The sequence below is a fragment of the Osmia bicornis genome, chromosome 5, assembly GCF_907164935.1.
Source record: "Osmia bicornis bicornis chromosome 5, iOsmBic2.1, whole genome shotgun sequence".
NCBI classification, from domain to species: Eukaryota; Metazoa; Arthropoda; class Insecta; order Hymenoptera; family Megachilidae; genus Osmia; species Osmia bicornis.
This window is the reverse complement of record NC_060220.1, coordinates 8,732,584-8,743,851: the sequence shown is the minus strand read 5'-3', so window position 1 is coordinate 8,743,851 and position 11,268 is coordinate 8,732,584. Positions and strand designations below refer to the sequence as shown.

The window sequence follows — 11,268 nt, the reverse complement described above, 5'->3', positions numbered from 1 at the left end:
GTTCTTTTAAAGCTCGCGCCTCGGGACGAATCGGGTTGCATCGGGTTACCTCGGGATGGATCGGGACGAATCAGATCGGACCGGCTCGGATTGGATCTGATCGGGTCGGATCAAAATGAATTAGATCGTTTGTCGGATCGTAACGAACCACATCAACGGCTAGCAAGTAAACTTTTTGCGTATTATAATTCGCAATTTAAAAAAGATAGCCGTCAAATTTTATATCGCAATGCAATCCATTGCGAGCTGGCACGGTATGCTATCAGTATAAATTTTTGCAATGCGATGCACTGTACCCCGTCCTCATGTACGCGAGCCTTTAAAATATCTTAGCTGAACGTATTACGTAGAAGTGATTTTTTACATCCACTTTGACAATTTCATAATATTCAACGTAGCATTAATGGTCCATATAGGCACGTATGTATTTAGTTCCATAAAATGCTAATTCCAGCATGTAAACGTGTGCGTTTGTTCTTTTTTGCAACGAGCAAAGAATTTCGAAGGAAACATATCTATTGAGCAAGCGATACGTAGATAACTATTTTTTCATTGCTATTCGTATAATACAGCCGAAAGAAGTAAATGGGAAAGAGCGATTAAACACGCCGTTGTCAGAAAAATTCGTTTCTTCTCGAACGACATACCATTCGCTGAGATTTACTTCTACAGTGAGAGACGTTTGCCTTAATTTGTAAAATGTTTGCTTCCTTTACATATACATACGTATATCTTAGGAAGAATTAGCGAGGACGAATAGTTTCGGCGAGGAATAACTATGAATATGTTCTTAGGCGAGCAAGTAATTATTTTCGAACGTGACGTAATTTATAATACATAAGGAATGCGATGGAAATATTTTTGGGGGAAGCTTCAGATTCAAATACTTATGTTTTCTCCCTCGGTTGATTCTAATTTTCTTGTTCTACGCATAGGAACATCACTTCGGTTAAAATTATGATATCTATCGTTTCCTTTTTCTCTAATGCTCTACCATTTTGAAAATGAGTATTTCTCCCCAAGATATTACTCCTACAGTAGTGTTTAATACGAAGCGGATCTTGGATAAGGTGCAACAAGGAAAAACAAAATTTTTTAGAAAAAAATCATTGGCTCCTAACTCTATTCTTTATAACTATTTATTATTTTATTGATCCTTTATTTTAAAATAAATGCAACTAGTTATATGGTGAATATCCATCTTATTTATTGAATTAATTATAATATTTAATATTATAATTAAGGAGAAAGCTAATTCCTTGTTGCATGTTGCTATCCAAATTAAGATTAAGTCATTCAACGCACACACCTAGTTGTAAGAGTTTTTATAATGGTGCTCTACGAGATTGTCTATACCGTCGAATGCCGATATTATCACATGATTCCTCCGTTGTTTATTTTTGAATATCAATTTTGTTGCTTCTTAACGTTAGGAAAAGGAATTGAGATATATTTTGCGCCTAGATCTTCGACTTTTCTTGATTAGTCTTTAGTGTAGCCTGGTACGGTCGCGTGTACTCTGCATTACTTTCCATAGACATTTTTCCAGTTCTGCAGTTGGTTGACCAGAAATTGAATTAAATAACTATACCAATGTAAACTCGGTTTTATGTAAAAAGACAAAAGGATAATGCAAAGCACCTTTTCCATACCCCGAGTATAACCGAAGGAAGTCTATGGTACACGCGGATATACACGCCAAATATTTTGCAGTAATTACTAGAATATACAACAGAGATACATAAAGTGATAAAGGAAAAAAAAAAAAGAAAAATAGATTGAATTCAATAGATTGCAATGATAACTTTTCGATAGCCATCGAGGATATTTGATGGCTGTAAAGATGATTATCACTATTAATATTCTTATTGCTATACCGATAGCCGTTTTAATGACCAATCGGGATGTCACATGGAAATCATTAAGACGAACTTTAATTAGAGTTAGTATTGGATGGCTTTTAATTCGTGTCTGATAAAAGTAACTGTTATAGGAATTAGTATCAAGTTCATATTTAGCTAAAATGATCTATTCTTTTTTTTAAATTTCCAATTAAATTACTAAATTAGCAATATTGTATCAATTACATTAATTATAACGTTTTTTTAGCTGCTTATAATTTGCAAGCCAAATTAAAGAGAAAGATTAAACTTTATCAGATACGAATTAAGGAGACGTATCAAAAACAAGTCAAAACGGCTTAATGCAGAGAAAATTTTGTAACGGCACGAATGCACTGATGCATTGCCGGTTAGTACACGTAATTGAGAAAGTTCTACCCATAAGTTTAGAACTAGATACAATATCATAATAACGTTTACAGAATAATGATAACACGTTCACGATGGCGTAATTTTTCATCATTATATTCATTCGAGATTGTTTTCATGGTACAGTAATTAATACACCTTGTCGTATAATCACAAATTTCAAAACGAGTAGCGAATTCCAAGATTATGCACTGAAGTGTGCGCAGCTAACAAGAAGTCCCGCGGAGTCACGCATCACTTCTTGTCAACCGCGCACAGTGTGTGCCCCGCAAGAAATCTTGTGGAAAAAATACAATCTAAGTGGCCAGAATACAGCACTGACGGGCCTCTACCATCTATTAGTTAATCTCATAAAACTAGAGAGCAGGGTAATGTGTCGAAAGTATTCCTCTTGTTTCTGTGCTAACCCGCGAGACTACTTCTGAGGCACGCACAGTACATTAACCTGACAATTAAATTTTTATAGTCAAATGCTTCTACTCATTTCATAAAGGCGGCTCTCAAGAACCAACTGGATAAAGCAAACTTTTCAAACGAAAAGTTTCGTCTGTTTTATCACTGCCAGAGTATTTGAGAAGAAATGTAGATTTCTTACGGATAATTATTGATCACATTCAGATAGAGTACTGATTAATTGCATGGTTTCAATCTTAATTTTTAGTATACGCATACACGTAACGAAACTCCCATTCCCTTTTTAATATGCAGAAGAAAACAAATTATAGTAATAAAAATCATTCCAGTACTTATAATTAATAAGAAAATAAGTAAGATAGAAAAATTATAGTATCAAATATCGATGTTCCCTTTCGCCATCGTAAACGTAATAAAGCTACTACTAATGGCTAATATACATTAAAAATATTTTATCTAAAATATTCTTACCTTGTCGCTTGAAAGTTCTGTTAATCTGTATATTTTGTAAGCAAAAATTATCTATAGCGATTAATAAAGATATTATTAAGACAAAAATTATAGTTTTGATCGTCAAGGAATTAATTAATAATTAAAAAATATATCCTTAAAATGTTAGAATAAAATATGATCACTATTTTGGGTAACCACAAATAACACGAAACAGTACATATAAATAAAGAATTAATTCTACCAACAGTCATATAAATTACTTCCATAAAACAAACAAAGAGTTGGACAAGAGTTGCACAAAATGTTGGATATTTGAATTTGGCGCTTGATTGTTCTGAATATAGACGCCATATTGAAAATAAATCAAAATCACTTTTCTCTATTTAAAACACTAAATTACAGAAAAGAAAGTAGACAACCATAGGAAAATCGATATTATTTAAGAAATTATTCCCGTGAAAATAGAATAAACAAGAAAACTATCATTTTAATTCATGTGTATACATGAGCGGAATAGTCAAAAATATAGAAACCTATGTTTACAGTTTAAAACAATAAATTATGAGAAAAAAATTCCAAGAACATAAAAACTTTAATATAGTACAAGAAATTATCGATATAAAAGGAAAATAATTAAGACAATGCTGTTCTAATCTCAAATTAAATTCGTGACAAGAGTAAAAAATTTCAACTCACGCATGTTTGAAGAAAATGCCGTACTAATGCCAGAAATCAGGGATCTGGATGTCTCTTTAACTTTTCTTTGCACTTTATATACTGCTGATACCCGAAACACAATTTAATTTAATATTTTAATACAATTTAATCTTACTTGTTACAAACACGTGCACTCAGAACAAAGTTTCGAAGAGGAATGACGCACCAAGTCAGACCTGCGTACTCAGCCGATAGCGACGATTCTGATTGGTCGAAGTTGGACGATAAATAACTGCTATTGGTAGATATATAAAATTGTGTAAATCAAAGCTCCAATACTTTTATTCTGATCTGACAATATCGCATATGACATACGACATATGTAATATCAGAATGATAAGAGGGATATGTAGCCCCCCCCATCATCGAACAGGAATTTACATTGCATGGTAAATTTTATTCCTAGACTATGATAATAATTTTCAAAAATTGTCTGCTCAGTGAGTCATGCTTGGAACTGCTTAGAACCAACCAGAGGAGACCTGCGCAGCATGGACGGAAAATTCATCGCTCGACACTACTTTTCTCTCGTTGAACAAAATAATTATATTCTCTGTTTTCTCTAGTTTGTCTTATCGTTTAATTTTGTTTCTTGATCCTATTTCCTTTCCTTTTTTAATTTATTTATATGTCCTCGTCATAAAAAAATGTAAGGACTTATTTTGCGCATCTCAGCTATGTTCAGTATACTCCTTTATCAGTACGATACCCATCTATAGCTTACACCTTACTTCGTGGACATATACATGGTAGACAAAAATACATATATGAACAGCGGAAAAAACATGAAAAAAAATGATGATGTAAAAGAATATACTAAATAAAAGATCACTGGATATGCACACTCGTGTCACAAACGTCGTTGACCACCTGCGTGTTATCCTTGATTACAAAGTATGTATATAGAACCAATCAAACCCAACATGCGCAGAGTGAACCAAAAAGTGTTTACCGATAAGTATATTTTCTCATTACAGACCAATTATTACTATTTCGATGTTTTCATTTTGGCTATTATAAACATTTATAAACATGAAAACCAGATCTAATATTTTTGGACGCATCGGAACCCAACGGAAACAGTTTAATGGCCAACCGTGTAATTGCAAATGGCTGACATTACGATAGATGGTCCCTTGCTTTTGCATGCTTCGAAACTAACAATTCAAAACATGTCGGGTAATATAGACATGTACTACTTTTAACAGTGTCTGTTATTGAAATTAACGTTGGTATTTCATTTGAATAAACACAAGTGGGGTAAGTGTGAGAAAGTACGCGGGAAAAAAATGACTCGTGACCGGAGACACGCGCCCTCAGTTAAACTCATCCGGTAACCGTTTCGAGGCACGTAAGCGCGTGGAATTTCGAATTAATCGATAGCGTTGTGATTGTACATGTTTGTGGTGGGAAAATATCGTTTATAATGTAAAATGTGTTATAATACTTTCAATAAAAATTATTTTTACAAGTTATAACGTATATAATCACAAGAAGAACGTAAACAATGAATCTGTTGGCGCGGTATCAATTGCATGCCGCGTGCTTTTAGTGTACTTCGTTACGTGTTCGGAGTGGTACTGTGTAATCATAGAAAAAATTTAACGTAATTCAATGTTTTTGTTTTTTCTATTAAATAAATCGTAATTTAGTCGTCCAATTCGTCGTTAGAAATGCGATCATCAATGAATTAGTAGTGAAATTAACCCTTACGTTTCGACATTCCTGGAATTCGTGCATTTGTAGTACGTATATATCTTAAATAAGAAAAAAGGACACCTAAAATTATTATATTGCGACAAATTTCGTTTATTCTAATGTAATTATTCAGATAATTTGTGCAGTAATTGTATTAAATTCATTATGTTATTAAAAAAAAAGTAATGTGATTTTTTTATATTTTCAATAACAAAATATAGTGAACTATTTGTTTACTCTTTGTAATGTATATTATAAATTTATTACTCAGTACAAGAAGCAAATAAAACTGAAATTATTATTTATTTATTTATTAATTTCTAAATTTGTGAAAAATAATTTTAAACATTATTCTTTTTTATTAACATATTTTATATTGTTTTATATGTCATAGGAGAAACAAATAATATAAGTCTGAAGTCAAATAAAACTAAGCTAAAATGCCTGCTGTAAGCATATGTGACCCTGTTGCGGCCACACTCTGTCGTTCTTTGGAGACTAACCAGCCTAAATCATCGGATGATTTATCTTCATGCTTGGTTAATAATGCATCTAGAATTCTTCAATCAGAAATTCAATACAAGGAAGTAGATGATTATCAAACAACAATTTTGGATCAACTTAAAGCCAAATATATTGTATTGAGCTTGCCAAACTCTGAAAATTTAGATGGTAAAACAAAAGATGGAACAAATTGTATAAAAAGAAATGAAAAGACAAGCAAAGGACCCAGTTTGCCAGAACCAAGTGTTGTTTTATATCCTCCCAAGAAAGTTAGCCTGGGTTGGAAAGAGACATTTCCAGTTGGAGCTGGCATGTATAATGTTGGAAATACTTGTTACTTAAATAGCACTCTTCAAGCTCTGTTTCATATACCAGCGCTTGTTAACTGGTTATTATCTGATTCGCATCATACATCAAAGTGTGAACAAAACGGTGAGTGTTCAAAATGTATAATTTTCTATTCAGACTCTATAAATGAAAAAGAATTGAAATTATAATTCCACAGTTTTGTATCGTATTTTGATAATAGGATAGTTTTAGATGGAGGTGGAGAGTGCCTTACATGTGCAGTGGCTAAGACCTTACAATTTAGTCATCAAAAATCGGGATGTGCTATCAAGCCGTTTTACATATATAACAAATTAAAACGTAAGTATTGAAAATTTTAAGATATTATTAAATCGTTATTGAAATAATAAACATTTCATATGTTATTTGGATTTATTCCTTAGTTATTTGTCGAACCATGGTGCCTGGACAGCAAGAAGATGCGCATGAATTTTTACGTTATTTATTGGAAGGCATGGAAAAAGCTTATTTAGCAAGACATAAAGCCAGTAAACTAGACAGTTATTCTAAAGAAACAACACCTATTAATCAAATATTTGGTGGTTATATCCGTACTGAAGTAAAGTGCCTACAGTGTCGGCATGTTTCCACTACATTTCAACACTTTCAAGTACGTTTAAAAATTAATTTTTAAATAGCGTATTACGCGTACGGTAATGTAATCGTATGTTTAAATTTTTGCAGGACTTATTAGTAGACATTCGTAAAGCAAATACTCTGGATGAAGCATTAACTAGTTATTTTAGTCGTGAACAACTAGATAACAATGACTATAAATGTGAAGCTTGTAAAAAAAGAGTTCCTGCTACAAAACAGTTTAGCTTAGAACGACCTCCGAAAGTGCTCTGTGTGCAATTAAAGAGGTTCAGCGTTCTAGGAGGAAAAATATCAAAACATATAGGTTTTAAGCAGACTATAGATATGGGCCCTTATCTTTGGAGAGAACCTGGAGAAGCTGTACAACCACTTACATATAAACTTATGTCAATAGTTACACATATGGGTCCATCAGTAAATTGTGGGCATTACACAGCAGTTGCTAAAGTTTCAACAGGCCAATATTATTCCTTCGACGATTCTTGTGTACGTATTACCAATAATTTGGCATTTATATTTTATCGAATTATTTCCTTGTGCATATTGATAATATTTCTATTTGTTATTTTTATACAGGTTCGTCCGATTAGTTTGAATAATGTGTTGAGTACAAACGCATACATAATGATCTTTGAAATGGAACAGCAAACACCAACTCCGGTTCAAACTCAGCAGACTGTCAAATTAAATGGTACAATGACTGTAAACAATACGTTATCGTCACCGGGAAGTCCAAAGAATAAAACTGTAGCTCCTAAACCATCAACGTCTGGATTAATTTCACTAAACGGATCGCTCAATGGTACATCAGTCAATAAAGACAATACTGAAAAGTCCGAAACAAGTTTGCAAGCATCGACGAACAAGAGCGCGGTGCTTCAATTCACTTCACAGAAGAGCACAAATTTTATTGGACCACAGTTACCGCAAAAATTGCAGGATAAATCACAACCGAGATTAATTATGCATATTAAAAATGGAAAAATCTTAAATGGGAATAGCTTAGTTCCTTATGACGGATCCAGCGAAGAAGAAGATGTTAATTCCATTGTACCGTTAAAAAATCATACAAGTTCAAGTACTGCACCAAAAACGAACACATCTACTAGTGCCACTAATGGTACACCAAAAAATTCTCCGATTAAAAATAACTTGCCGAAAACAGTTTTTAGTTCAAAAGAAGTACAGAAATTTACGTCGAAGGCAAATGGTGGTAATAATGTTTCACAGAATCAAAGTACTATAACACAGTGTGCAAAGGCACAAAATGGTTCCAGTTACAGTACCACTCCAATAATGTACCAGAACGGCAAATTAGAAGCAAATGGTAAGACAGAAAGTAGTAGCGCTAATAAAAGTAAATGGCATCAGTCTGTTAGAGCGAAAACAGGACAAGACGAGAAAGTAATTACTAAAGCTGCAAATAGCAATATGAAAGGTTGGCAAGTTTCAAAAGATACATTTTCCCCTACGTCGACTGCAGCACCCAATGGGTGGTCCGTGACTGATAAGTAAGTCTTAATAATTTCTTATTAAATATTATTGCTCTTATCCGATTAAACTTCATGATATATGAACAATTTCTTTCATTTTTATAGAGAAGACGTAAACAAAGTTAATCAAAACAATACAACACCCAGTGTTGCAGCGTTAAGAGATTTTAATGGAACAAATCGTTCCGACACAGTTTCGCATTTATTAAAGATGTCTCACCGTGGTTACGGCAGTTCTTCCGGTCAGTACAACCAAAGAATTCTATCGAAGAACCCGAGTCCAGCTCCTTTTCCTTCAAAATCTTGTGCGGTCAAGCATTCTAAATCAAAAAGTTCAACACTGAACAATAAGGCAAACGTACAAACAACGGGAACCTTTAATCCAACTACCCTAAAGCCTAAAATACCACTTAGAGTCTCAAGAAAAAATTAATAGTTTTAATAATATTTTAAGTGTGGTTTTAAACGATAAATTGTGGGTAGTACCAAAATATGGTTTTTCAGTATTATAATTTATTAAATTGAAAGTATTTCTGTCAAATCTCTTATTACAAAATTATATTAAGTATTAAGATATTACTATTAAATGATGTGTTTAATCACAAGCCAAGCATAAACCTTTCTGTTTTAAAAGATTATTTACACTAATTTCTTCTATAAAATTCAATATAATATATAACGCGTTTATTTATTTACAGTTGTAAATTGGAATGGTAACAGGACACATTTAGACAGAGAGGTTGACAATGATAGACGAGAAGAACGTAAGCGGCATTTCAATACAGACGATGAGGAGATAGATCGAGGTAGAGTGAAAAAAGTGAAGGATCATCGAACGTACGAAGATAGAAGCAATACTGGTTATAATCCTTTTCAAGAATATCAAAATAGCAAAACATGGAACCGAGCTTCCGGTGGTGGTTATTACCGGAAACATTATTATAATACTTCTAGCTATACTCGGTCACGGCATGGTAGAAATTATAGGCCTCAACATTACAGATACCATAATCATTCTCATGGCCATTGGCAACGGGGATAAAACAGGACAGGTTAAATTATTGGAAGAAATTCTTGAAAGCAATCTGTTGTCGAAAGACTTCGTTAGTTTTGAATTGCTAAAGCAAATGATAATTTTTCAATACATTTAAATTAAAGTACGGATGTTAGTACCGATTTAGATGATTAATTTTGAAAGTTATTCAACATTCATTGTAAACAAGTCGCTAAACCGCATCGCGATAACTTTGCATGTTCCTGACAGAGTTTGAATGTACTCTATCGTTGTCTTGTAGCTCATATTATATCTATTGACAATGTACTACATAGTACACGGGAGATGAGTACCAGCAGCTCTGCCAATTTTGTGTTCAAAGTGAAGCAAGCAAAATTTGTTATAAAATTGTGCTACAATACGTGTATTATTAATTTAGATTACGTATAGTGTATGTATGGATGCAATGTTTCAAAGTTACGTGAATAATCTTTAAAGTTTAAACGATATATCACTTAGGAGTTTATTAACTCTTAAATACATTTTTTATGGTTTACATTTTTTAAACGTAAAATTATGTTCTTGTTATTTATTTTTCATTACATATTTGTAAAATAATTTAATGATTCTATTTGTACGATAATACAGAAATTTTTAATGATTTGATATTAATATTAATTATTAAGACTATCATTAAATTGGAATTATAATTGAATTTAATTAATGTATATGCATAATTAAATGACCTTAGTTGCTTAGAGAAATTAATGGGTATCCATACATCATTCAACAGAAAAATTCTGCAGATATTAAGTGAAAAAACAAAATTAAATTAATTTTAATGTTACAGAAATAGAATCGGATAAAGATTTATAATTTCATTTTCGTAGCATAATGATCCGTCCTTTGTTTTAATCAGCAAAGACACTCCTCCCTCTCTGAATTAGAATAAAATGAATCTAATCCAGCGATGAGTATCGAGAAATATGGTGTTTAAGATTGCTTACTGTTAAAAGAAATTTATGATTGCAATGATTAATCAGTAAGCGAAGATTTTCTCTTAAACATATTTCCATGATTACATGTGACTTTGATTTTTTCTTTTTTTAAATATAAAGTATACATATATATAAATATAATTCCAGAGCGAGTGTGGAATGGAGAGTGTTTAATGATAATGATTAACAATACCAAGTTATTAAAATATAAATTAAAGCAAAAAAAAATTGTAAATTATATAGATAAATGTAAAATTTTAATATTACGGATTTTTCATAGAGCATTAAGAGTTACAAAGCCATAGATAATCTGTTAGGTCAAGTATAAAAGAAGCTGGTTGTTTTACCCGCTTGTTATAATATAATACCTCGTTATATTATTCTACAAATTAAGTACTAGCCAAAATAAAAACAAGCATACGTTGCAATCTGGCAACTGATACAGATTTTATAATTCCTAATTTTTTTTATTTTCAAAGATACATGAATTTGAAGGATGCACATTAGACCTGTGTCTTTATTTTAAATATTAGACGCAAATATTAGTGTTAATAAATAATCACATTAGCTTAATATTGCGGTAAATGTATAATTACCGTGATATAGCCTTACATTAAGCACGATGTTCTTATTGTCTACTGCGATACACAGTAAAAAATGGTCTTCGTAACATTCAAATACATGTACTACGTAAAAGAACAGAATTTGGAAGTTTAAAATCGGTATGTCTGTATTGTAAACGTATGTGATATCGACTGTACAGCGACAAATAGCGAATAAAT

The 11,268-nt window shown here is 32.1% G+C and overlaps 1 protein-coding gene and 1 long non-coding RNA gene across 5 annotated transcripts in view; one reads left to right on the top strand and one right to left on the bottom strand.

Moving 5' to 3' along the window:
* LOC114872388 overlaps positions 1-3,994 on the bottom strand; it is a 56,269-nt gene extending 52,275 nt beyond the window's left edge. For all 3 annotated transcript variants that reach the window (XR_006829452.1, XR_003788753.2, XR_006829453.1), the window contains exon 1: positions 3,834-3,994. This is a non-coding gene — a long non-coding RNA (uncharacterized LOC114872388). The remainder of the gene's footprint in view (positions 1-3,833) is intronic.
* Positions 3,995-4,682: 688 nt separating this feature from the next.
* Positions 4,683-10,087, top strand: LOC114872361 (ubiquitin carboxyl-terminal hydrolase 36). 2 transcript variants are annotated; one of them, XM_029179471.2, is made up of 9 exons: positions 4,683-4,748; positions 4,832-5,114; positions 5,947-6,488; positions 6,597-6,704; positions 6,788-7,014; positions 7,089-7,487; positions 7,578-8,512; positions 8,600-8,736; positions 9,193-10,087. In XM_029179471.2, the coding sequence occupies exons 3-9, from the start codon at positions 5,993-5,995 to the stop codon at positions 9,534-9,536; spliced, it is 2,646 nt and encodes an 881-aa protein (XP_029035304.2). In that variant the 5' UTR covers positions 4,683-4,748; positions 4,832-5,114; positions 5,947-5,992; the 3' UTR covers positions 9,537-10,087. The 2 variants fall into 2 exon arrangements, with proteins under 2 accessions (XP_029035304.2, XP_029035305.2); XM_029179472.2 differs by lacking the exons at positions 4,683-4,748; positions 4,832-5,114 and adding an exon at positions 5,128-5,599.
* The last annotated feature ends 1,181 nt before the right edge of the window (positions 10,088-11,268 follow it).

Bases quoted from the DNA above. Each gene is read 5' to 3' on its own strand.
- LOC114872361 (XM_029179471.2), top strand. From the start codon at position 5,993: ATGCCTGCTGTAAGCATATGTGACCCTGTTGCGGCCACACTCTGTCGT. The intron at 6,705-6,787 runs GTAAGTATTGAA...TTTATTCCTTAG, and splicing joins CATATATAACAAATTAAAAC to TTATTTGTCGAACCATGGTG. The intron at 7,015-7,088 runs GTACGTTTAAAA...AAATTTTTGCAG, and splicing joins CTACATTTCAACACTTTCAA to GACTTATTAGTAGACATTCG.